At 29.8% G+C, this 27,405-nt stretch overlaps 2 protein-coding genes and 3 pseudogenes across 3 annotated transcripts; 1 reads left to right on the top strand and 4 right to left on the bottom strand.

Annotated features, from left to right (window-relative positions):
- Nucleotides 1-7: 7 nt before the first annotated feature.
- Nucleotides 8-6,772, bottom strand: LOC111299739 (lipase-like PAD4). The gene is made up of 4 exons (XM_022895157.2): nt 6,645-6,772; nt 6,193-6,529; nt 1,127-1,849; nt 8-1,028 (listed from the first exon to the last, which is right to left on the bottom strand). Exons 1-4 carry the CDS (start codon nt 6,662-6,664, stop codon nt 180-182), a joined length of 1,929 nt encoding a protein of 642 aa, XP_022750892.2. The 5' UTR covers nt 6,665-6,772; the 3' UTR covers nt 8-179.
- A 950-nt stretch (nt 6,773-7,722) lies between these two features.
- LOC111299738 (Ankyrin repeat family protein) lies at nt 7,723-9,916 on the top strand. 2 transcript variants are annotated; one of them, XM_022895156.2, is made up of 2 exons: nt 7,723-8,222; nt 9,125-9,916. In XM_022895156.2, the coding sequence occupies exons 1-2, from the start codon at nt 8,095-8,097 to the stop codon at nt 9,726-9,728; spliced, it is 732 nt and encodes a 243-aa protein (XP_022750891.2). In that variant the 5' UTR covers nt 7,723-8,094; the 3' UTR covers nt 9,729-9,916. The 2 variants fall into 2 exon arrangements, with proteins under 2 accessions (XP_022750891.2, XP_089603833.1); XM_089747707.1 differs by lacking the exon at nt 7,723-8,222 and adding an exon at nt 8,245-8,653.
- Nucleotides 9,917-10,784: 868 nt separating this feature from the next.
- LOC149513762 (putative glucan 1,3-alpha-glucosidase) lies at nt 10,785-23,353 on the bottom strand (annotated as a pseudogene).
- On the bottom strand, nt 15,596-17,358 carry LOC149513763 (uncharacterized; annotated as a pseudogene).
- A 1,406-nt stretch (nt 23,354-24,759) lies between the features above and the next one.
- On the bottom strand, nt 24,760-26,857 carry LOC111300974 (putative glucan 1,3-alpha-glucosidase pseudogene; annotated as a pseudogene).
- Nucleotides 26,858-27,405: the final 548 nt, after the last annotated feature.

Raw genomic sequence — 27,405 nt, 5'->3', positions numbered from 1 at the left:
AGTCATCTTAATAACCAAATTTCAGATTTCTTCATTGGACTCAAATAATTCTTGAGGTCAAGATGGTTGTGTAAAAAGTGCACCATAGTCTTAAAAGCCAATTCATGAAACAAAGCTACTCGAAACGGTTTTCTACATTTTTTGCAAACCTATGAATAGCACATCTTTCTGTCACAAAGCTATGGAACTACCTCCCCATCCACAAAACCTGGAAACCTAGGAGGGAATTGCTGAACCTGTGATTTCAATTCTTCCCATTCTTCCATCCATCGACTAAAGCTTGAATTTTTTGCCAAAACGTCCTTTGAGACCTCTTTATTCGCGATCAACTTCCTCGCATATTTTTCAAAAAAATCAATCTTTTGCCAACACAGATGTCGCTTGGTTACATCTCTCTCACTTCTGACATTATCCAGCCACTCCCTGGCTTCTTCTACCTTTGCCCAAAAGGTTGAATCTTGTGTCGAACTGGCAAATCTGCTCCTCTTGTTTTCTTCCTCTGGAACGCTTCTGTCCCTCCACCACTTATCAAAAATTTCATACCTCCTTTCCCTTCCATGCTCGATGTAATGGCCACGTACGCGGTGCATCCCTGTTCGGTAGTAGTCCGCGATGTCCAATGGTTCAACAAGGAGCTTATAGAACTGGGAAGCGTTTACCCACTTTGCTCTTCTGTCAAAATCATGAGGTAGCTTGTTGTGTTCCAACATGTGGATTACGCTATTCCAGAACGCAGCAAGCTTATGGCGGTTCAAGTTCACTCTGTTCTCTCTTCTTGATCCCCCCTTGAGCTTGAAGGAATCATAATAACCCATTTGATCATCAGCCTCGTCGCAGCAGGCTTTGTACCACTCAATCTCAGCTCTAAAAGGCACTATCTTGGACAATTTTATTGCTAGATTGGCGGCAATCAGGTTTGGCTTGTCACCATTTTTACCCATTTGTAGGCAGTCCCTGGCCATAATTGCAACTTCTTTCCTCTCCAGGTTTGAGTTTTGCATGGAAAAGCAATGGTCTTGAACTGATTCCTGTAATTTGATTATAGTTAAAGCGAAAAGAAAAAAATCAAGTTAACTTGTAAATCGACTTGAGGGAACTAAGTATTCCTTGTGAGAAAAAAGATTACCATATCTGTTAGTTCCGAGGACTGCAATGCCAATGCAACTCCAGCTTCATAGCTAGAATCAGGTAGACAATCTTCATGTAAGTTTCTGGCCTTTAAAAACTGTTTCGAAACTTTCGCAACATAGTCTCCATACTTGAGATGATCTTTAATGCTACAACTTGATGAACCAGTTGCCAGCATCAAATACATCATCTTAATAACAGATGCTTCATTTTCTACACAAATGGCACCCTCTTGGCAGCAGAAAACATAGCTTCCAAAAGGCCGAAACAAACTCTCTGATGGCTCTTCAGGTTGCGCCAACAGTTCCAAGTCCTTTAAAACACAGCGAAAAATAGTATCTTTGAAATCATCGGGTAGCTGAGAAGAAAGGCTTGTAACAGTGACGTCAGCAGAAGCCATGCACCTGTGCCAGAAATGCAGCAGGGCTTGTATTTCAGAAATGTGGCTGACAATTTCGGCAAAGAGTAGCCTTGGCATGATATCATGATTGGAAACGACATGGCAGAAGTTTCCACCCCATCTTTCTCGGAGAATCGATCGATGGAGGGCTTCGTTTCCTAGCAATGGAGAGCCGAAGGTGATGCATAGCACATTCGACATTGGAGAAGATATGGATTGCAGTTGACAGAGGAGCCATAGAGCTGAAAGAGAGGCTGTTGTTCCTCCTATGGAATGACCCGTGATTACTACTGACTTCACTTTTCCCATCAACGCCGCAATCTGCATCACCAACAATATCTTCTCAATGCAACTTGAATCCAATTAACGTTGAACCAAAAAAAAAACTAATGGAGATTAAGATTGGAAAAATAATCAATTCATGAGTTAAATCCAAAACTTCCCACAAGGATTACACGTACGTTCAAAGTTGTAGATGGAATATTATACTCACTAAAGTGATGTATATTATGTATATTAAAAAAATTTTAAAATTAATTAATCCAAAAGTTTTTCTGTCTTATTTTTCATTCTTGCCAAGTAATAAAATAAATAATTAAAATAGATAAATTTAAAAACAAAAAGTACTCTATAAATTATAATAAAAATAATTAACAATAAAGATAATTTTAAACTTCACCTTATAATAAACATTGTTTATTTTTATATATAATTTTTTTTTTTATTTTTACCTCTAAATAAAATTCTAACATTCTAAAAAATAATTGATATAACTTCTAAGTTTTCAAATTATGATTAACCTTGTAAGTCATAATTGTAATTAATGATAAATCCTATTGAATGGTAAATTAAAAAATAATAATGAGTGCAATAAAGATGAATATTTACTTTTTTGGGAGGAAATTTGTGAATATAAAATAATTCTAGTTTAGTAAATGATTTTTTTAATTTACATCTTCTTATCTTTTCATATATTATCTAATTTTTTTCTTAATTTATTTTTGTGATATTAAAAATCAAAATTAAAAGAGTCCCATTATCAAAATTTAGAAAAATGTAACCTTGAAAATTTTAATTAAGATTTGACAAAATAATGCACGATCAGAATAACTCATTTGAATCCAACTCAATTTTTATTTTAGATGTCAACAATTTGAGTTTGGATGACTACTTAAAATTAGGGGGTCATTTGATATTATTATCAATTTTATGTTTTATGTTTTTTAAAAATTTATTTTATTTTTATTTTATTGAAATTAAAAATATGGTTGAAAATTAATTTTTTAATTGTAGAAGCCATTCAGGCAAGAGACTAAAAAGTAGACAAGTGGTTGAGTCCATGGATTAGCAAACTGTCTGGAGTTTGAATCCAAGTTTTGGCAGTTCTGATGATCATCTTTTAATTTTTTGGCATTAAAACTGATCTTGTTCACGTACGGATATTATTTATTTGTGTAATAAATGAAAATGTTTTTAGAATATTGAAAACATCATTTTTCACTTAGAAACAACTTTCAAAATTTTATTTTCAATTTAAAAAAAATCAATTTACCAAATATAATTATGTTTTAAATTTTAAAAAAAATTAAATAAATAAAACAAAAACATCATTAACTGAGTGATTCAATTTTTTATTAACTTGAAATGACTTAAACCCTGTCCAACTCAATTGCTAACCCTAAAATATACCAATTACTATAATTGAATATAGAGGGATACTTACCGAAGGGAGTTCACCATTAAACACCACACTAATCATAATTGTAATTGAATAATAATAATAATAATAAATAATAAATAATATAAGTAAAAAAAAAAATGGTGATGTTGACCTGCTTTTGCATTGGTATGAAATCATCTTGAAGGTTTCAAAAGGTACATGCGAAGCCCTTTTCTTCTTTGAACGAATTCTTTTCTTTAAAGTCAGGTCCTTATCTATAAACGAGTGGGGGTTACAGGAGACAGCGAAGGTGGGGTAATGGAAGGCATGTTTGGTTTAAGAGTTGACCCCATCTAACCATTTAAAAAAAAAAAAAAAACTACGAAATGGTGAACGAGGGACCGGTTTTGCCGACAGTGTGAAATATTTTAAGAACTTCTGAGTGCAGTCCGGGCTAACTTTATTTGAAGTTTGACTACCAAATTCAAACATTGAATGTGGACTCAACTAATCAGTCGTCGTGCATTTAGATTGTCCTGTAATCTTACTACCATAAGATAGATTCTTCATGCATAATCTATAATGCATCCAAAATATATATATTACTTGTTTGATACTTGCTTTTAAATCCATAAAGATTAAGATAAAATTTTTTAAATGAAGTTTATGAAATATTTTATTAAAAAAGATAAAATAAAAAATTAAAATTAATAAATTTTATCACATAAATCTAATGTATAAATTTTTAAAAAAATTAATAAATTTTGATACATTGTTCATATAAATATTTTTAATAAAAATATTAATAAAATTTTTAACATTAATAATTATTAATCAAACTTAAGATACAAATAATTTTTTATATATTATTAATTTTTAAATTAACTCTATTAATAAATTGATTTAAGTTTTTTATTAAAATTTTTATTAAATTATTTTTTAAAAAAACTTTACAAATTTTATTTAAAAAATTTTGGGTAAGTTTTATCTTTTCAAATTATCTGCAATCAAATTATAGTAAATTTTATTATAAGAAACGTGCCTGGAAATGTTGAATGGATCCTTTAGCCCATTTGTCAGTCAACGTTTCTATTTGCCACGAATTTTGAGAGTAATTTGGCCGAAATTGAAATTTTGTTCAGATCTATTTAAAGACGAATTCAACGTGATAATTTGAATTGATTGAAAAATTACACTCATATAAAAAAAAAATGAATTTAAAACAATATAAATGCAAAAACCATTTAAAAATTAAAATAATTCAAATTTTAGTTCACTCAAATTTGTAATAATTCAAAATATTTAAAATCAATCGATTCAAAATTTAAAGTTTCAACTCAAAAAAAAAAAATCCTCAAATTTTGATTATACTAAATTTCTTTTTCTTAGTGAGAAAAGAAAATATATTATACTAAAATTAAAATGATAATTATCTAAATAGTGTAAGTGGAGTTTTTTAAACTCTATAAATGTACTTAAATAATTAAGGTGCTTTTTTTTTTTGAAAAGATTACTAAGTGTGTTATGTGAATTGTAAATAAAAAAATTAAATTAACATAATAATTATTTTATGGATCACGTTTAAATTATTTAATCCTTAATACCAATTTTAAGTAAGGTCCAAGTGACTTATTCATTAATTGAGTTTTTATTTTACTAAAGAGAAAATGAAAAGGGAAAAGGCAATTATTATTAGTTTTTTTTATAAAGAAAATGAAAAACATAAACAAATAGTTAACAGAAAAAAAAATCAATTGTTATAATTTGATATTCTATTTTGAAATTTTTGAATTTAAATCTTGAAAGAGATAAAAATTAAATTTATGAAATAAAAAAAGTTACCTTTTATTTTATAAATCAAAATTTATATATATAAAGATGAATTCTAAAAATTTTTTATATTGTATTATATTATAATATATAAATAAATTGGATATTTACATCACAAGCACTAATGCAACCCAGGAAAAGGCACAAAATATGGATAGTGCCCTAGTAATAATTTGCAGGTGCAAAATTTTCAATAATATTTGCCTAAATGTGATGACTAATGCCACTAAAATACAACATTATTTGTTTGTTCATGTGGTACTTTCACGTATCACTTTCTTTAGTGAAATGATATTTTTTTGGTTTTTTTATAGAGTTTGTAATTTTTTTGGAAAAATTTATAAAATTTATATTCCATAAATTATTATTGTATAAAAATTATATATTATCAATGAATCACATTATACAATTTATAAAAAATTAATTTTAATAAAAATTTCAAGTCATCATATTCAAATCCACCTGAAGTTTATAACATGATTTTAAATTTGAAGACAATTGTATTTAAAGGTAAATACATGTAGAGTAAATTTAGGTTGGTTCAAGTTTCATTTAGGAAGTTGAGTAGAGAGTAAAGACCTTCAATTCACACTTTATAAAAGGATTTTGTAATAACAAATGGCTAGGTGTTAAAATTTGGATTAAAAAATTTAATATTTTAAAATTTAGGAATTAAATTGTACAATTTTTTTTTATTTATCAATTTATATATCTTATTATAATTAATTCAAGTAGTAAATATGTAATTAAATATTATTAATTTATGCTCGCATTTTCAGACATACTATCATTTGGGAAAAAGATGATGCTATCTTTGGCACTAAGACAGACGGGCGGATAATACATATTGCCCATCATCTCACCTTCCATTAACTTCATTTCCCAAAAATGCAAAAATTATTCATCCACTTATGGTTTGATTTGAGTAATTAATAATCAACTTATGCACTTGATGTATCTACTGTTCTACCACCAAAATATATCAACAATTGATTTTATGGTTTGTATTTTTTTTTTTTTAAGAAAAAAAACTTTGATTTTTTTCAAACTTCAGAAATTGTGAATCAAATGAACTAAATTAAACAAAGAAACTGAAAGGGGATTTATTTTTATATTTATGAATTGAAAAGTTATATATAGAAGATAAACTAGGAAGGTAAAAAGAAAAGCTGACCTGGATTTGCAAACTTGGATACATTGAGAGGAAGAGCTTTAACATTCCATTATGCACCTTGATGGGCTCCTCTGCTTTGCTATGTCGATAAAGAGGAGCAAAAAGGCGATCATCGTCTTCGGCATCCAAAGGCACCAGATTTCTGCAGCTCTGATGCGACCCAGAACTCATTTGTCTCCCAGAAAACGCAACGTAGGCCACGCTTCCGATCTGATCCACCAGGTAAGCCCCTGGAAATTTTGTGTTTGCGATGCTGCAAAGCCGCCATGCCTCTTCCAACAATGGCGTCGAGGCAAGAAATGTTGCCAGCGTCTCGCTCATTTCGAAACTGTTTTGGCTTAAATTGATCGGAATAAAATTTCAAGAAGAACATGTTAAGGGTGTTAGAATAAAGAATTTCCAAGTCAAATTTGGAATTAATGGAAGAAAAAAGAGTGGCTTCACGTACTTACCTTGAAGTTTCGGTTTCCATATGGACGAAAAGATGTTGCTCTTTCTTTCTTTCTTTCTTTTCTTTCCCTTTTTTTTTTTTTTTTTTTTGGAGGTGGGCGTGTTGCTTGTTGGGGGTCTTTTATTAGTGACAAAAACAAATATACTTGAAAATGAATATTATTCCTATTTTTTTTTCTTTTTGTTTTTCGTGAAAGAAAATTTTATAGTGGTTTCAAGATTAAAAATGAAAATAATATTTTTTTCAATAAAAATAAAATTTATTTATTTTTTAAAATATATAATAAGTCATAGATTAAAAAATTGTAAGTTTTAGTTTTCGAATTTTAAAAACAGTTATATAAATGAACTTAATTAAATTTAGTATATTGATGGATCTAAATTTTAAATTAAAATGTTCCTAGACACTCAAAAATTAAAAAAAAAAAAATTTTGAATATACCCTCAAAAAAAAATTTTGGACTTTTTTTTAATGATAAATTAATAAATATATTGATAATTTTTTATATTAATTAAATGAATACTTAAAATATTTTTTAAACACTAGGAATTCAAATAATTTGCTTTGTTAGTGGACAATTTGTTGGGTCAAAATCAAATTATTATTTAAAATTAAGTTGGGGCAATGAATCCATTGTATTTCACTGAAATAGGAAGAGGTGAGGGAGTTGGACTTGAATTCCGCGTTGGTGGTGGTGGAAGTGAAAGGGAAAGCAGGGTACTATAACTATACTACTATTATTATTATTATTATTATTATTAGAAAGCATCCCGCAAGGCCGCACTTCGTTTTATGGGACTTTTTTATATTTATATACTTATTGTATGTCATAAATTATTGCTGTTATTACGTGGCAACGGCAAGTGAGCTAGTGGGAGAGAGACTTTTGGTCAACGCTTTTTGTTGTTTTCTAATGGCTTGGCTTTCGATATGATTTGACAGGTTGTTGAAAGACGCGGTTGCGTTCCGAACGGGACGAGAGCACTAATATAATATTTTTGTTCCCAAGTGTCATCGCTTAGCTAAACACGCTCTTTTAATTATATGAGATTTGGTTATTTGATAGCAAATTATACGACACATTTTGGCCATCCAAATCTTTTGCAATGTATGTATGTCCTTTCATATCATCGAAGTTTTGTTTTGTGATATCCAACATCATCTGGATGGGTTTATTTGTTTTCGAACCCTAAAAAACCTAACTGTTCTCGCAACAGACCCAATTGGACCTTGGGCTACACACATAATCTTGGGCTCAAATTTTCAAATTCTAATTCTATCTTCTTTTTTTTTCTTTTTTGAAAGATTTTAGATTGTATATTTAATTCTAAAAATAACTACAAAAGAAACTTTAAGAGAGCGGCAGCACGTGACTCGAACGCGCTTCCATATCTAGTGTTTAGGTCAGACTGTGAGAGGAGGAATCAATCAAAAATTAAGAGGAATAAAGAATGAGTAGGGTTAGGGTTAGGGGAGACATACACGCAGCGGCAAGGTCAGGTGACCTTTCAACACTTGAATCGATTCTGGCATCTAACCCTTTGGCTGTTAACTCCAGAGATAAGCACTCCAGAACTCCGTATCCTTCCTCTTCTCTTCTGTTCGTTTTACTCTCTGCTCAATTCCTTTAACAATTTTTTGTTTTTTATTTTCCTGTTTTTGGGAAATATTTGTGAACCATTAGAATATCTGCAGCAATATTTTGTAGCTCATAATTGTTGATAAAACTTGGAGTTTATGTTGGTTTTCTTTTCCATCATTCTTTTCTCCATCTGCATCTCTTTTTTTCTTTGTTTTTCATTCCAAGTCAATAAGAGCAAATTGACAGCAGAAAATATATAGTTTTTTTTTTATATATACAAAGGAGTTCCCAACCTGGAATAAGAAGGGATTGTCGGTGTTAAGATTCGAATCCCAAACCTTCTTATGCCAACTCTAAAGATGGCTGATGCCACCTCTTAAGATGGCTGAGCTAAGCTCCGGCTTCACAGAAAATCATTATTTTCAACTGTAAGTTATCTGCCTTCAAGTTTTATGTGTCTTGGGTGAAAATTTAGGCTTTGCCTGATTCTGGCATTTTGTTGAATCCCTATGTTGGAAAGGTTGCTAAACCCATGCTTGTGCTTCAGTTCAAATATGCACAAATTATTCTTATTGCTTATCCATAAATTGAGATGTTGAAGTGTTGTGGATGATGCATAGCCTAATTACCAACCCACCTCTACTATGAAGGTGGTCTTCAGTTCAGAATAGTAACATACTCAAATATCTATGACCTTCATTGTATGTGCAGTGTGCTTCTTTACTTGTTTCCTATTGTATCATATTTATTGTTGATATCTGCAGAAAATGGTTTTTCTGCTAAATGTTTATTGTAACTGGATCCTATTGTTTACATCATGCATTCTACTCTAATTTTCTGCATGATGGCATGCCACTTTTCCAATTTGTTTCCTTGACATTGGTAACCCTGTGATATAGACTACATTTAGCAGCATGGTCTGGGCAAGCACAGGTTGTGAGTTATCTGTGCAAGCAAAAAGCAGATGTTGGTGCTGCTGCCATGGATGACATGGGTGCGATTCATTTTGCAGCCCAGAAAGGACATCTAGAGGTAGTCCGGACTTTGCTTTCATCAGGAGTTTCAGTGAAAGCTGCCAATCGCAAGGGATTCACTCCGCTTCACTATGCTGTTCAAGGGTCCCATCTAGAAGTAATTAAAGTCTTGTTAAAGAAAGGTGCGAGTCTTAGTGCCAAAACAAAAGCAGGGAAAACCCCACTTGATCTTGCAGTTAGTGAAGAAATTCGCTCATATTTGAAAGAATGTGAACAATCTCCTATGGAAGCAAATGTGAAGGGTAAAGAGAAGATTGAAAAACGTGATTCAAGGGCACCATTGCTAGATAAAACACAAAATTCTGATGAAGCTACTGCAGCTGAGCAAGAACAGCAAGAGGATGAGAGAGTGAAAAGGAAAGGTGATGATGATAACCAGGAAGCTTTATCAGAACCTAAGAAACCAAGGGTTGTTCTTAAACACCTTCTGAGTGCAGATGACACTCAGGAAGACGAAGAAACCTCGTAAGGACACTAGAGTGGAAAAAAGACTATTCCACAAGCATTGCTTGGACCAAAATTGTTACAAGATTGTATGGAAGGAAATCTATTTTCTGGTGATTCAATTATTGTAAGGCTAACAACAATAGAAGTACTCCTAATCTTTCCTGCTTCCTTATGATCAGTTTATGTAGGTTAATTTTTGTTGTTTGTGCATTTTGAATTGAACCCCCGCATGCTTCCTGTTTCAATGGTCAGCATGTTGTGTGATCTCCTCCTATCACTTAAAATTTTAGTCAGTATTTATTCGAAAAAAAAATTTAGTATTAATATTACTACAAATGAAGGTTACAAGTGAAGATGAAAAAGGCAAAAAAGCATGCTTTTGTACCCAAAAAAAAAAGAGATTAAAAAGCAGAGATCCTTCCACCATTTATTTTGCACCAAGATGTGTCAGCTGTGAAATCTATGGTAAAATAAAATAAATCAATAAACACTGAATGCTAACCCAATGCAGGCCTAGAGACAAGCTATGCTATTCTGATTTCTGCCCTTTAATTCTGAATTTTGATGGGAGTAGGGTAGTTAAAAAAGTACATAGTGCTTGTACACATTCTCTCTCATAACTATTGATAGCTATAATTTGTTACTTAAAACGTGCCATTTGAATCCATCACCTAGATGGCGTTGATAGGTTTGGAGTTTGCTTCATCGGTTGGTTTGGAACTTAAATTCCAGCATCAGATATCTTTATACCAAAAAAATGTGCCACTTGAAAAGAAAGACAAAGACAATGCTAGATTCTAAGTGCCACACTTCTATATTTCTCTCTCATCTACTAAAAATGAACCATTTTGCTCATAAGGGACCTCAAAGAAAAGATCGAAGATAAGAATTTGTAAGCGTCTCCAAATGAAAGTAAAATTTGTCAAGCAAGGCTGCCAAAGAAAATCAAAGTTGGTGAAACCAGAGTTCTTCGCATTAGGGGGGTTTACTAGTAAATTGCACGTAGGAATGTTATTTCCATTTGAGTTTTCTCCACTACATATATATATATATATATAATTAAACTCAAGAATAACAATTACAAGGATAATTTTCCTTTCTTAACATTAGAAAGTAATGAAACTAAATATCCAAAAATTTTTATTGTCCAATCTTCAGCAACTCTGACACCAGGCTTGCGGATGGTTACAACAGCAGCAACAGGGCCCCCTAGCCAAATTGGACCAAGTTCAATTTCATCCTTCTGTTTTCCTGGTTCAACAAGGGCTCTTTTTGAAGATGTAATTCGCTCAAAAATGCAGTCAGAAGAAAATCTAGACCTACCAAGGGAAGAGGATGCCATATTTGAAGATGTAAACTGCCCATTTGAGAACAAAAATCGACGATGAATGTAAGCCCCGTGCTTGAAGTCAAAGCTTTTACCATCCATCAAGATAGAGTTCACCTTCAGCTGCTTGAGATCTGCTCATATCTATCACCTATACAGACACGATGATGTTAGAACTACCTATTCATCGTGCACAGAAACTAAAATATTTGACCACTGCTGTCATCAATGTCAAAAATACCAAGTAGAGAAGAAAACATAGAGAAAACAGCAACAATCACGATCAAAGCTCCGCCATTCTAAAAAATTTTGAGGAAGGATAGCTACTCCATCGTTCGATGAAATGTGATCTGATAAAAGGGAAATTTGCTGCAAGGATTTAACTAGTCATACACTTACTAATACGTACCATGTAGATTAAGGAAACCTAACAGTGATAACTTATTAAAAATGTCCAAGGCAATTTTGAGAAGCGCTAATAAATTCTAAGCCAACAAGCATTTTATTCTTTTCTTAGTATTCTAACATCACTACTTTCTAAACTGCTGTAATCTATTTGCAGATGTATCACCCACTTTCGCACTGAGTTTTCTTGGTTATAAAAACCCTTCATTAGTGATGAGTAATAGGCATTAAGACAAAATGTTGACAACACTAAAATAGTGCATAAGTTCCCAAAAAAATGAGGTTCACAAAAGTGCACGCATTAAATATCTTCCTGCACACAGCTATGAAGGCATTTAAGGAACTTGAAACCTGGACATATTGGCTGATTGTTCAATGAGTAATAAACTGTATAGACAAACATTAAACATGGTTTATGATTTTCATTCTTTTGGCCAGAAAAAAAAAAAAAAGGTTTATGATGCTGCCTTCACGTTACTTTGCAAATATTAAGTGGTTCTGATTTAGACAGCTGAAAATCAACCTTAACCAGTCTGCCAATAAAAAATAACAGCCGTAAAACAGCCAGTTGTCCTAATATAGGATGGAAGAGTCCAAAACAGCTTCCTTTGCACAATCTTGTCGCACTGAACTTTAAAAGGAGTCAAAAGAAAAAAAAAAAAAAAAAGCCTTTTATCACAAAAAAATGGATTTTAAATGGATAGTAATTGCAATATAGAGAAAAGTAAGGAAAAAAAGAGGGTGAGAGACAATGCATGTGTATCTCTATTGAGATAAAAGACTTATAGTGGGGCATTGGGGGGCAGCGGCCCCCAAACAGGTCCGAGAATATTACAAAAAAACCAAAAATTTCAGCATGTGCATTGCCTTTTGACCTACCAAACTGAAAAAAAAAAATGGTAAATATGGGATCTTTTCATAATATTAAAGAGTACAAGGATATATTAACAAAATAAAAGGACCATTGAGCAAAATGATGAGATTGATTATAAATAGAGGTGTTAGTTTTTGAGAATCAGAATTCATCTTCACTCTTATTTTCATAGAAAATAACTATAAAATAAATAGACTAAACCAGATAATACAAAAGATAAAAAAATTCAAAAATAACAGAAAGATAAAAAACTCAAAAAGATATAAACCAGATCTTATCCTAAAGATAAGGAATTTGACTTTATTCCTTCACTAACTCTTAAATCCTCCACACTCCCCCCCCCCCCCCCCTTCCCCACCAAGTTGGTTTGTAGATGTCTATCAATCTCAACTTGCTGACAAGAAACTCGAAGTTAGGCCTTAGAAGCCCCTTGATTAGTATGTCTGCCATTTGTTGCGTTGTAGGAACAATTGGCAAGCATATAGCACAAACCTCAAGTATTTCATAAACCTATCAATCTTGACATGCTTTGTTTTATCATGTTGTACTTGGTTGTGTACAGTATTGATGGCTGTTTTATTTTCATAGTACAGTTTCATAGGAAGGGTGCTAGGCCTCCTTAGTTCTTCTAAGACACGTTTCAACCACAATATCTCACAAATTCCATGCGCCATAACCCTGAACTCTACTTCAACGTTACTTCATGCCACCACATTTTGTTTTTTACTTCTCCAAGTAATCAAGTTACCTAGACAAATGTATAATATCCAAAGGTAGATCTTCTATCAATGATTGATCTGGCCTAATTACTATCAGTATAAACTTCAACTCTCCGTTGTTCACTTTTCTTAAACAATAATCCTTTTCCTGGAGTGCTCTTTAAGTACCTTAGAATTCTGTAAACAGCTTCAAGATACTTTTCGTATGGACAATGCCTGAATTGACTCACTAAATTGATTGCAAAGGCAATGTCTAGTCCAGTGTGTGATAAATATATCAGTTTTCCTACCAACTTCTGATATCACTTTGTATCAATAGGCGTTCTATTGTCACTTTCTCCTATCTTCAAGTTGTATTCTATAGGAGTATCATTCAGTTTGCAGCCACTCATACCTGTTTCTTTTAAGAGATCAATGATGCACTTTTGTTGTGAGATAGCTATGCCATTCTTGGACTTGACCGTGCTACTTCCATTCCAAAAAAGTACCTCAATGATCCCAAGTCCTTGATCTCAAATTCCAGAGCTAGAACCTGTTTTAGCCTTTTTATTTTGAGGAAGTTATCTCTAGTAAGAATAATATCATCCACATAGACTATTAACACTGTTATCTTTCCTTCATGTGAAAATTTCATAAACAAGGTGTGATATTATAGACTGAGCGAATTTATCAAACCATGCTCTAGGTGATTGTTTGAATCCATATAATTACATCCTTAGCATGCACACCTTTGATCCAAATTTCTCAGTAAAGCCCGGAGGAAAGTCCATATAAACTTCTTCTTCCAAATCTTTTTTGAGAAATGCGTTTTTTACATCCAATTTTTGCAATAGCCAGTCCAAATTTGCAGCAATTGATAATGGCACTCTCAATGTGTTTAGTTTAACCACTGGAGCGAATGTTTTTGAGTAGTCAACACCATATATCTTAGTAAATCTTTTCGCTACTAGTCGAGTTTTATATCTTTCTAGGGAGCCATCAGAATTGTATTTCACTGTAAATACCCATTTACAGCTAACTGTGGATTTACCTTCAAACAAACTCATTACTTCCCAAATTTTATTTTTCTTAAGAACTTTCATCTCTTCAAGAACAGCTTCCTTTCATTTAAGAACATCTTGTACATTTTTAAGAATGTCCATACTAGATAATTGAAAAGTAAATGAAAAAAAAAAAAAAAGAAGACAACTTTTCATATGACATAAAATTAGACAAAGGATGTTTATTACATTCTCTAGTATCTTTTCTAAGAGCAATTGGAACATCTAAATCATGAATAGACTCAATTTGGTATCAAGCTTAAAGGAACTAGACTCAGATATAGATTTACCTGGAGGATTGATAGAAATCTGATATGTTCGCAGATTAGACACATGGGATTGTTGCAAACTGGACAACTTTTTTTTTTATCAGTATTCTTTCTTGAATAGACAATAAACTCATTCAGTTTTTACTTGGTTTCTCACATATTTATGTGTTAAGTGATTTTTTGATGACAAAATAGGGGATTGTCCATTGTTTTCAGCATTTAACATATTCGTTTCCATGGTAATCTTTGGTATTTCTAAAGTAGAGTTTGCAGGTATTTTTGAATTTAGGGTAGACATCATAGGTGGCATTTTTATCTGGATGTCAAAGATAGAATCTTCACTTTCACTCTCCCTCTGAAGATAATGATTAAAATCATATTTTTTTGTTTAAAAAAAATGACATCCATAATAACAAATATCCTTTTTGAAATGGGATCAAAACATTTGTATCCTTTTTGTGTTAGAGAATAACAAAAAAAAACATATTTTTTTTGCTTTTGGATCAAATTTTCGCCTATTATGATTGTGAATGTGTATGATTGTGAATGTGAACAAATGCAATGCAAACAAAAATTTTTAGAGGAATATTGACCAAAATCCTTGATGTGGGAAAACATTTTTTGAACAAATCCGAAGGATTTTGAAAATGTAATACCTTTGATGGCATCCGATTGATCAAATAAGTGGCTGTAATAATAGTTTCCCCCCACAAATATTTAGGAACCTTAGCTGCAAATCTAAAGATCTAGCAACCTCAAGAAGATTTTTGTTTTTCTTTCAGCCACTCCACTTTGTTGAGGTGTGTCATTACAAGAACTTTGGTGGACAATACCATTTTCCTCAAAATATTTTCCAAAAATTTTAGTAAAATATTCCTTCCTATTATCACTTTGAAAATTTTGAATATTTGTTTGAAACTGAGTTAGTATCATTTTATGAAAAACATTAAAAACATGTTTAGATCTAGACTTTTCCTTTAATAAATATACCCAAGACATACGGGTATGATCATCAATGAAAGTGATAAACCATCTTTTTTTCTGAAAGTGTAGAAGTTCTAGAAGGCCCCCAGACATCATTATGAATTATACAAAAAAGGTTTTGATGCTTTACATGGCTATGAGAGTAATGATGCACGGTGGTGTTTCGCTAGTTCACAAATTTCACATTGAAATGAAGATGGATTCTTATTGATGAATAACTTTAGAAACAAATATTTTAAATACTGAAAACTTAGATGTCCTAACCTAAAATGCCATAAAAAATTTCATTATCACTAGCAACAGAAATAGATTTGAAACAAGTACTTTGAGGTTGTCTTTTTAAGTTAGTTCTATCTTCAAAGAAGTAAAGTCCTCCACTTTGTCTAGCATTGCCAATCTTCTTCCCCGAGTTCAAATCCTGAAATTTACATTTAGAAGAGAAAAAATTAACTTGACAATGTTGATCATGAATTAATTTGCTAACAAACATCAAATTACATGACAGATTAGAGAAATGAAGAACATTATGAAGTGTAAGAGAGGAAGAAATAACTATGGGTCTTTTTCCAGTGATAGTGAAAAAAGATCCATTAGCTATTTCGATTTTTTAATTCCGTGCACAACTTTTATAAGAAAATAGTTTAAAAGTTCTAGTCATGAGATCAGTTGCATCGGAATCAATGATCCAAGGATGACAAGAAATGGAATTAACACTAATTAAAGCTATTGTGAGGTAGTTACCTTTTTGGGCAAATGAACAAGATGGAGACAGATTAGAGTTTTCATTGAAAGACGGAAATTGAAAAAGTTTATATAGGTGCTCTAGTTGATTCTTGGTGAAAAACGTTTCTGAAGCAATTTGTTACGTTTGATCAGTATTGGACACCTGGAAAACTCTGTTATCTCCACTAATTTTTTTCTTCCAGTTTTGAGGCTTCCTATGCAATTTTCAACATGTTTCTCAAGTGTGCCAAGGCTTTTATAATGATCACACCATGGCTTTTTTGTGTTTCTTCTATCTCTTTCTTGGTTAGGTCCTTTTGATATAAGAGCAAAGCTTTCTACGTCAATACTTAGCCATAATTCTTCATTCAACATCACCTTACATCAAGTCTCCTTTATTCGTACTTTCAAGAAAACTTCTCGGATGGCTGGCAGTAGTTTCCTACTGAAATTTCAACCTCTGACCTCATCCAAATCTCTATTAAGTCTTGCTAGAAACAAGTAGAATCGATCATTCTCCATCTGTTTTGTGTATCTTATGCTGCCATTGGCGTAGTCCCATTCCTCATCATAACACAAATCTAACTCTTGTCATAGAGTTGTCATCTCAGTACAATAAGTGGTTACTTTTCAATCACCTTGTTTGGATTGCCAAAGCTTTGTCTTAAATTTAAATATATGGGTTGAATTGTTCAGATCTAAAAAAGTATCATGAACAATATCCTAGACTTCTTTGGCCATCTATAAGAACATAAACGGTTTCCCAATTGCAAATTTCATAGAATTGATAAGTGAAGCAATTACCCTAAAATTTTTAGACCTCCATACTTTCAAAGTCGGATCGTCTGCTGTTGGTTACTTCACTTCACCAGTCAAATGACCAAGTTTTCCTTTGCCATCAATCACTAGTTTTACGCTGTAGGCCCACTCTAGGTAATTTTTGCCATTCAATTTGTGGATGGTTAATTGAACAGAGAAATTCAAATTGATATAATCAATTTGTTGAAAAGGTGTAGAGGATATGGTCTGAGTGCTATCCACATCATTCCCAGAAGTTGTTGAGTCTTTCGTGGCTCCGGTCATGGCAATTTTTGCCATCTCAAAATCTTTTGATTTAGACTCAACTCTTCAACTTTGATATCATGTTAGTTTTTGAGAATCAGAAATTCATCTTAACTCTTATTTTCATAGAAAACAACTACAAAATAAATAGACTAAACCAAATAACAAAAAAGATAAAAAAATTCAAAAATAAAAGAAAGATAAAAAAACACAAAAGGATATGAACTAGATCTTATCCTAAAGATAAGGAATTTGATTTTATTCTTTAACTTTTAAATCTTCTACAAAAGTAATTACACTTTTGATACTTGAATTTTAGAAAAATATACAATATACATCCTAAACTTTCAAATAATATATCATTTTAATCCAAATTCTAATACTATCAACTTAACTTGCCGATTAGTATCTAATTAGTATAATTTTTTTATATACATGTCATTTGTTAAAATAATTTATCAACAATATGGCATGTAACATGATACATAATTTAAAAGTTCAAGATGTAAATTATATATTTTATTTTTTTAGATACTAATTTGTACACTTTTCCTAAATTCGGGCACTAAATATATACTTAACTTTTATAAATAATATTTGGCTCTCTTAGAAGTCAGAATCAAGTGGAAACTCAAAAGCTTAAAATATGAGGTGTAAGAACAAGACACCTTTACCTTTAGTCTGTTGTGAACTAGAGGCCAAATAATGTTTCTTTCTAAACAAAATTATCTTTTAAGAAAAGAACATCATTATTTCAAAAAAAAAAAAAAGAATCACTCATCTTAATTAACTATCTAAGTGATATTCAGTTTCTTTTTTCCTCTTTTTTCTCGTTCAGGTTTTAACATTTGTTTGAAAAAGTAATGTCAATCCCAAGATCAAGATTTGAATAGGTCGATATACACCAACTTGACTAAGTTCTCTTTGATAACATTTAGTATTATTTATAGATTGCTACATACATGGATGTGTTAAGAAATCATTACAAATCCTTTTAGCTATATAAACTATAAACAAAGTAGAATTGCAACCTGTCATTAAAATTACTATTTCAACATATATGAGCTACAACCTACGTATAACAACTATCATATTAATGAAATGCATGGACCATTTATGTTGACATTAATATTCTATGTATTATTCTATGTATTATACGAAATCTAATAATGTTAACATACTTAATTTTGTTAATAAACATTATAGAGCTTGCTCAACTTATTATTTAGCGTGCTTCAAAGATAAATTATTATCATAATTGACTAAAATGTCATTATCCAACTCTAACTCAATGTTTTCTTCAATTCCATCTTCAAGAAAAAGTTGTGAATGAACTAGATTACCCATTTGATTATTCTTATAAAAAGAGCTGATAAGACCTTTTTTTTTTTTCTAACATTACAAATAAAACAAATAAAAGGAACAGAAAAAATAAAAAAACTAAAGAGACTTTAAGACAATCATGCTTTCAAAGCACCTTTTGCCTTACCAAAAACACAAAAAATGCACACTCAATTAAAGTTCTTTTATAAGAAGAGGTACTTATATGCTTTAATTAATAGTGCAATACCTTAGGGCCTGAACACAAACCATGAAAACATTGGGCCACCATAATAGCCTAATCGTCCTAAAAAATGCAAATGAGTAAACATAACAATATTGTAAAAATATTTGGCACTATTATATACCAAGTGTAAAATACACTTTTAAGAAGATTTGAATGGTCAAATGGTATCAATTACATACCAGTGTACAAGGATCATGCACCTTTTGTGTAGAGCTTCTACAAAACCAATCTTTTCTTTATACAATAGTGACAATTCTTTGGAACGCAAGAATGCTTTCTTCTGAAATTTCAAGCTTATGGATTTCTTTTCCCTTATATGGAATTCCTATTCTAAGGTTATACCAAAATTCCTTCTAAGGCAAATATATTGATGCATGTTTAGCCCTCTATATTAAGTGAAAATATATGAGATTGAAGTTATTTACAACAAAAGACTTAATAAAGAAAAATAAGAAACAAGAAAGATAGAAGGTTGAAAATCTAGTTAAAAGTATTTTTGTATAGATCTCTTGTACCTAAAAACTATTCCTAACCATGAAAGCTTCATCATTGTTGAAAGCTACTTTGTTAAATGGGAACTTCATTCATAATAGGCATATAACAAAAACACCACTAACATTTGCTTCTCTAAATAATGTGTAAAAGTATGAAGCAATGTGTACCAAACATGTATGGCATTTCTCATAAATTTTATATTTTGTTCATTGAAATAACATAAACCTTATCTTTTTATAGATTAGAAAAGTAAATACATAATGAATGTAGAGATATTGTATGGCAATGTCTCATGTTTTTTATTTCTTAAGCTTTTTCATGACAACATCATATCCAAATATACTTGCTATTTATACAACCACAAGTTTGTATCTCGATTCCTTATTGTTAATGATAAACCAAAATTTTAATAGATTATTCTGCAAATATATCTAAAACTAACATATTTTAAACCTACATGGTGCACTAAAGAAATGACAACTAAACTTGTTAAAGGGATGCTAAAGATAAACCCAACATTGATCCAATTTAAGTTATTTTTGTCGTTAATATGATAAAGGCCTAATTAATTTGAGTTGGATGCCTTATCATGAAATTTGATATGGAATCAGAGCAAGCTCTTCTCATTTGTTGGTTCTGAGTTTGTTATGCCTACATATGAAGTCCATGCTATGTAATAGATCTATTATCCCTGTACATGAAGTAAATGCCACATAATAAGTTTATTGCCCTTACACGTGCGAGGAAAGTGTAAGTAGTGATAGCAATTAAATGACTTTTTAAAAAAAGAGACCTTTCAACCAATAACCAAGTGGTTTTAGGTTGAAAGTCTTATAAAAAAGTTTTGATTCATACTTCACGTCAATGCATAACCTTGGAATAAAGCTCATAATATCTTTAAAGTAATGCCATAAAAGCAAAATGAGTCACTAGTAGCAACAAATTCTCTATTTGCAATCAATCACTTAGTAATGGAATCCAGGCATGCAAGCCTTGCGTTCATAAATCACATTTCTCTATTCAACTTTATGGCCATTAATAACGTTTCTCTAATCAACTCCATTCAACAATATGGACATCAATCTATATCAAAGCCTTGACCAAAATTCAATTTGTTGATGAACTATTTCATATAATGAAAAGGTAGCTGCGCTCCTCAAAGTACCTTTAACTTAAACCATGTATGTTAAAGGGATCTCAATTGACCTAAACATCTCGTATATATTCTAGCCAAAAGATAGATAACTAATTTACAAGAAAATAATAAAAGAGCTTGAAATTTTTTATAAGAGTTAAATACATATTTGGCCCTTAAAGTTTGTAATTTTGTTTACATTGATACCTAAATAATTGTTTTATCACATTGGTACTTGAATGTTCAAATCTATTACCACGTTGGTACATGTGATTAAGGTCGTTAAACAACTTTGCTAACTTAACATAAACATCTAATAAAACTCTGACAATTGTCAAAAAAAATTCGGTCAATGCCATATCATCAATGCCACGTCATGACATGCCATGCCTACATCATGACATGCCATGCCTACGTCATGACATGCCATGCCTACGTCATGACATGCCATGCCTACGTCATCATTAAATTTTAAAAAAATTCTTAAAACATTCCTTAAAATTTATAAAAATTATAAAAAACTTTAAGAATTTCTAAAAGTTTTCTAAAAATTCCAAAAATTATATGATAATTTTAAAAAAAATTCAAAATAACCAAAAAAATTTTAAAAAATTCTAACAAATTTTCAAAAATTCTCAAATAATTTCAAACGACTTTTAGAACATTTAAAAAAATTTTACAAATAAAAAAGTTTTAAAATTTTTCTAAAAATTCTAAGAATTTCAAAAATATAAGAAAATTTTTTAAAAAAAGTTTTGAAAAAGTTTAAAATTTTATAAAAACTTTTTAAAATTAAAAAAATTAAAAAATTTTAAAAAATGAAAAGGAATTAAGGAAACTTAAAAATTTTAAAAAAATTTTCAAATTTTTAAAAAAAATTAAAAAAATGTACAAGAATTAAAAAACAAAATGAAGATTTTAATAAAATTTAAATTTTTGTCAAAATTTTAAAAATAACAAAAACTCAAAAATAAAATCAAAAATAAAAAATTTTGAAAAAAATAATAATTTTTTAAAACATTTTTAAAAATTCTAAAATTTTTACATATTTTTTAGTCTTACAATTCCAATTTTTTATATATTTTTTGAATTTTTAGATTTTTTTGAATTTTTATTAAATTTTTAAGTTTTCAATTTTTTAGATTTTTTAAAATTTAAAGAATGCTTTAAAATTTTGAAATTATTTAATTTTTCAAAAAATTTTATATTTTTTCTTATTTTAAATTTTTTAAGATTTTGTGATTTTTTTAAACTTTAAGAAAATTTAATTTTTATAAATTTTAATTTTTTTGAATTTCTAAAAAATTTTTAGAATTTTTAAAAATTTCAAATTATGATAATTTGTATAATTTAGAAAAATATTTCATGTTTTTAAATTTTTATTAATTTGAAAATTTTTACAAATTTTTTATAATTTTTCAAAAAAATTTAGAACTTTTTAAAATTTTTTTGAATATTTTAGAATTTTAAAAAAAATTTTCATTTTAAAAAATTATTTTAAAATTTTTTAAAACCTTTTTTGGTATTTTTATATTTTTTTAAATTAAAATTTTTTATAATTTTTAAAATATTTTTAGAATTCTTGAAAAAAATTTTGAATTATTTAGAACTTTTATAGCATTTTTAATTTTTTTGAGGTTTTTAAAAATTTTTGGAATTTTTAAAAAAATTTTTACAAAAATTTTAGAAGTTTTTTAGAAAATTTCTTTTAAAGATAATATAAGCATAACGTTACATTGATGATGTGGTGCTAGTTGGATTTTTTTTTTACATATATCAGCATCTTATTTGATATTCATGCTACCTCAGTAAAATTAACTAATGGTGTTAATTTCAGATACTAATGTGATAATAGATTTAAATGTTTAGGTATTAATATGACAAAAAAAAATTTTAGGTGCCAATATGACAAAAATTACAAAATTCACAGACCAAACAAGTGTTTAACCCTTCTTATAAGGCAAATGAAGCAACATTTTTAGGTAATGAGCCATCATTAGAATTAGTATGAGAGCTAGAATTTGAACTTCAATAGTATTAGGCAAAGTAGATAATAAAACTATTTTCCGTTAAAGCGGGTCTATTAAAACTAAAAAGGTTATTTTTTAGGAATTGACCAATACAATTGTTCCAAAAATATCTTCAAACATAACTTAAAGAAGTTTCATAATTTAGAAAAGCTTACAGGAGTTATGAGTCATGATACCTAAAATACACATGTAGTGCCGCTGACCAAAATTCAATTAAAATGCTCTCTATTGAGATTCAGATGACAGACATACAAATAGTGAAAACAAGTATAGCTTACTTTTAAATGCAATACTATAAGGCAAAATTCAACCATTTTAGAAACTCGTTAAGCTGTAAGAGATGAGATACACATGAAAAATGAATAGCATAATGTTCATGAGAGATCATTTTAGCTTTAGTCAAGAAAAGAACTTAACATGCATTTGTAATTTTATATGTTAGGAATATTCTATATAAATGAATGTGCTAAAAATGAATGCTAATCCATCAATATACAAGAAGTAGAATTACATGGATATTAAACATATCATACCTAAACAACCAAGGCTCTAGTATTTTCATGTCATGATGGGCATGACCTAGAAAAAAAGGGATACTAAGCACCAAGTTGATACTAATACACTAATAACTTAGGCTTAAGATTACCAAAAATATCCTCCAACATTAGCACTTATGAAAATTTATCTAGCATCACTAGGGGAAAAGGTGCACTAGTTTTAACTTTTTTTATATATAATGGAATGCATACCAAAGAAAGACATTCCAGCAAGACCAAGTGTTAAAAAAATTTGGACTGAAACCTTGAGATGATCCCAATTTGTTGAATTATTACTAGTCCAAACTGTTTTGTACCTTTGACTTCCAGCAAAGAATGCTTCAGACAAAACAAAAGGTTTATCCTTAACATTTTCACACTTTACAAAACCGTTAATTGTTGCCAAGTGGAAGTAATAACTATAAACATTATAAAACTTCCAATGTTCCACTCAACCAACAAGTAAAGCATTTCTAGACATTATGACTTAGCCACAGTAAAAGTTTAGTTAATCTGTGTTATTTTACCTATCAATTTGTAGTTTTTTACAAACACATATATATATATATCTAATAACAAGGTATGATAGTTTTTTTTTTTAACATTCTTACAAAATTCCCACAATTTTTGAATTATTGCCACCAAAAATAACATGATACTTAGAAACAATTTCACCCCTATCTTTATGGAAATGTAGTTTTTAAGTTATTAATAACAAAATTAGCATGATTATAAGCATGCTTTTACATTCTGACATTTGAAGAATAGAGGAACTTTCAGATAAATGAAAGAATTTGATGTACTTAATTTAGAAAATTTAAAACTTTTATTATCACTAGCCAACCATATCCTTATCCAAACAACAACAATTGAAACATAAATAAAAAATTATACCTTTCTATCCATTGCAAACCTTATGAACAAGATTAGAGAAATGTATAATTGTTAACAAATGAACAAACTCATTAAAGAATTTTTTTTACATAACCTCTATGCATGTTACTATCCTCAAACTTAAACACTTAACTTTAAAAACTATCATAGTTAAATCGAGATAATATTTGTTAGAAAATCATAGTACTATATTAAATACATTTATCTACAAAGTACATGCCCACTAATCTATTTCTAATCCCATTTATCTATATACGCAAACACCAATATCACATTAAGCAATAGATTAAAATAAAGTAACCCATACCATACCAAATGTCAATGGTAATGTTGCATGAAAAAAAAAAAATAGTAAAAATTGAACTACTTATTGAAAAAAAAATGAAATCTCTTACCAAAAAGAAAATAGTATCTATACAAGTGCATATTATGCTTATACAAGAAAGTTTTCTTAATAACTAGAACAATGACCACAGAATCTGTGAATGTGCATTCTGTAATTAATAAGTTTTCTCCATTGAAAAGTTGTAACTATATTCATTGCTATATTCCATAGCAGATAAGGTCTTTTCTTTTTTGTCTAATACACTAAATAAAATAAATATGACATTTTAGCTAATGAAGATATTACAACCAACTGGTTTCTTTTTTGTAGTACATCAACCTATGAAAAGTAAAAACCTAAGTTTGTTTGGTATTTATGCTAGAGCATATATTGGTATATTAAACTCATTCTAGTTGTAGTTGTGCAGGTCTTCTAGCAAACCAATGACTATCTATTTTTTACTAGTTATTGTATGAATTTTTCGGGAAACAAAAATATTTTTTTTCAAATTTGAAATGAAGTTTCTTAACAATTAAATAAGCAAACACTATAGGTTGAATTTTGTTATTTACAATTAAATAAGCAAACACTATGGGCTGAGTTTTGTCAAAAATATGTCTTAATAATTATAGACCATCAAATACCAAAATCTTATAAAACTACTAATCTCTAAAGATAATTATAGTATTTCTATCATTAATACAATATAGAATAACCTTTTGATTAAGTTACCTAACTCATGTTTTCCTTTTTCTCCTCTCTATTAATTTTGCCCCAATCTTTTCATTTTTTCTCTTAAATCATATTACATTTAATTCTCTTATTCTTCCTCTTCATTTATATTTTTTTTACCCACATAAATAGGCAGTAACAAGCTAATGTGTATAATTGGATGATAGCTAAGCAGAATAAGCATTAGCTATTTATCATCAATAATGTAATATAGGATAAGAAAACAATAAAAAGATAAACATCATGAATAGATAAAATTTAGAATACATTAACAAAAGCGGCATATCTTTGGTCCATTAAACATAAAAACTCATTCATGTCATTCCAAATGTACAATAAAAGAGCTAAACCAATATAATTTTCATAAGAAAACTTATCACCCACCATGATTTAATCTCCACATTCAATATATCTAGGTATAAAGAGGTATCTGGCCAACACCAGCCATCATAATCCTTACCACTTACATCCTTAACATAATAACCCATCTGAGTTGCATGCTTATGCAAGTGAAATGTGTCATTTTGTTTGATCTGTGGATCCACACATGTGCCTACCTTTGACCACCAATTTCTTTTGTATCTTATCCAAATGTAAGAACAACAACTTATCTCATGTGAAATACCTTTTGCCATCAGAATCCTCAATATTAAGCCATAAAACATCATATGGAGTATCATGCTCATCAAACTTCGAATCCACATTTTTTACATCTTTATTCTAGTAATTTCACCTACTATGATGATATACCGTGACATATAGATATGGCATTGTTAGCCTGTCACAATCATGTACTGCTTGACAACATCCTTTGGTCCTGATCTAATAAAAAAAATAATCTACAATCCCTACCTCACGTATTCAAAATGTATCAATTCAACTTTCTCCATTTGGCATCAAAATCTCATTTTTTGCATTCTAACAAATACATCAATCTGTATCTCTAAAGCATTCAATCAAAAAAACTCAAAACTTTTTTCATATTTCTCATGTGATAGCATGAATGGTATAAAATCATAAATCTCAAATGACGAATCATGAACATGCTAAAAAACATCAAAGTTAAACAATCTATATTGCTCAGATTCTTCAACTTTAGGTCCTCTAGTGGGTATAAAAGTAAAACTAGTTACATGTTCTGGGATTCCATAGATAAAATCAGATCCATAAAATAAAACATCGAAGCTAAATGCAAGTCGAAAGTAAATTTGTTGTTAATTTTGATGAATTATTTGTGTATTATTTTATTATCTATGCTTTGTTGGTGTTTTCTTGGGTTTCTCCATTCTTATGGCTCTTGATAATTGTGTTTATAGGTTTTTATAAGATGTTTGGATCTTCTGAATTTGCTAATAAATTGCCCTCCTCTATTTGCTTGTAATTAGGTTTTGATTATGTTTGATTCAATTCCTTCCCTCATTTTTTGTAAAATTCCTTTATGTTGATTCTTACTAGTTTTTTTTTATGGAATTTTTTTTTCTTGAATCCCTCATATATATTGTTTGCTTAGGATTTTGTCATAGATTAGCTATGATTGATTAACCCAATTAAGAAGAAGATAAAATAAGCTAAAAGAAACAGACTAAAGAATTAGAGAGAATAAGAGAGAATAGAAGTAAAATTTTGTTATATTTTCATTTAGTTTGATCGTTACAGCATTGCTATTATATACGTTTAATATGTGCTACAGATCTTCTAACAAACTTACTAAAAGTTTAGCTAAAAATTGTAAATTGAATGATAGCTGCTTCTAATACAAAGATTCCATGCAAACTAACTAATATCTAGTTACCAAATTAGCACAATTGGTTGCACCACCATTTTTATCTACATTCACATGACAACTCTCCTTTCAACCACTAACTTCAGCTCTATTTCAGCTACTGACCTCATTTTAGTTTTCAACTCAATTGTTGACTCAACTCTTAACTCAGCTTCTTCATTCTTCAATTTCATTTCCATTTTCATCAGCTCAACTTCTTGTTGCACCTTCAGCTTTCCTTTACTATCCTTATCAACCTCTACTTGCATCATGTTGGCCTATAACTTCATACTATTACCCTTGTCAGCATATGGAATTGATCTTTGTCCCTAAGGATCAAAGAATGAAAATTATGAGCTAAGAGATTTGTAGTTTTTCGAACTCATATAATCAAGCTCTTTAAGTTTTTCAAAAATTATCACTCAATGAGTAGCCATATAAATTGATATTATCTTTGCCTTTATCCGACTAGACTAGCAATCTCAAACATGATACAATGATACGATATAAAAATGATATGAATAAAAGACACAAAGATAACACGATTTTAAAATTTTTGCAAAAATAATAAATAGTTTTAATAAAATAAAAAAATTATATTTTCATGTTAATACGAATTGTTACACGTTAGTTTCATGTAAAACATGACACGAATACACGAATTATCAATATTTTACATAATATGAATATGCAAATTACCAGGTCTAAATTTGATCAAGAAACATTTCTTATAAGAGAAAACCAAGGACTAATCCAACACCATTAGCAAAGGTTAATTTAAATAGTAGTATACCTCCAATAGATATATAAAATTCATAAC

This window comes from Durio zibethinus, chromosome 18 (assembly GCF_047325235.1).
Source record: "Durio zibethinus cultivar Kanyao isolate XHJ-2024 chromosome 18, ASM4732523v1, whole genome shotgun sequence".
Classification (NCBI taxonomy): domain Eukaryota; kingdom Viridiplantae; phylum Streptophyta; class Magnoliopsida; order Malvales; family Malvaceae; genus Durio; species Durio zibethinus.
This window is presented reverse-complemented; position numbering and strand designations above follow the sequence as displayed.

What these genes read in the sequence shown, in the direction of transcription:
- LOC111299738 (XM_022895156.2), top strand. Translation starts at nt 8,095, where the DNA reads ATGAGTAGGGTTAGGGTTAGGGGAGACATACACGCAGCGGCAAGGTCA. An exon ending in GATAAGCACTCCAGAACTCC is followed by an intron (nt 8,223 to 9,124) that starts GTATCCTTCCTC and finishes CCTGTGATATAG; the next exon opens with ACTACATTTAGCAGCATGGT.
- LOC111299739 (XM_022895157.2), bottom strand. Translation starts at nt 6,664, where the DNA reads ATGGAAACCGAAACTTCAAG. An exon ending in ATGGAAACCGAAACTTCAAG is followed by an intron (nt 6,530 to 6,644) that starts GTAAGTACGTGA and finishes GATCAATTTAAG; the next exon opens with CCAAAACAGTTTCGAAATGA. An exon ending in CCTCGGAACTAACAGATATG is followed by an intron (nt 1,029 to 1,126) that starts GTAATCTTTTTT and finishes ATCAAATTACAG; the next exon opens with GAATCAGTTCAAGACCATTG.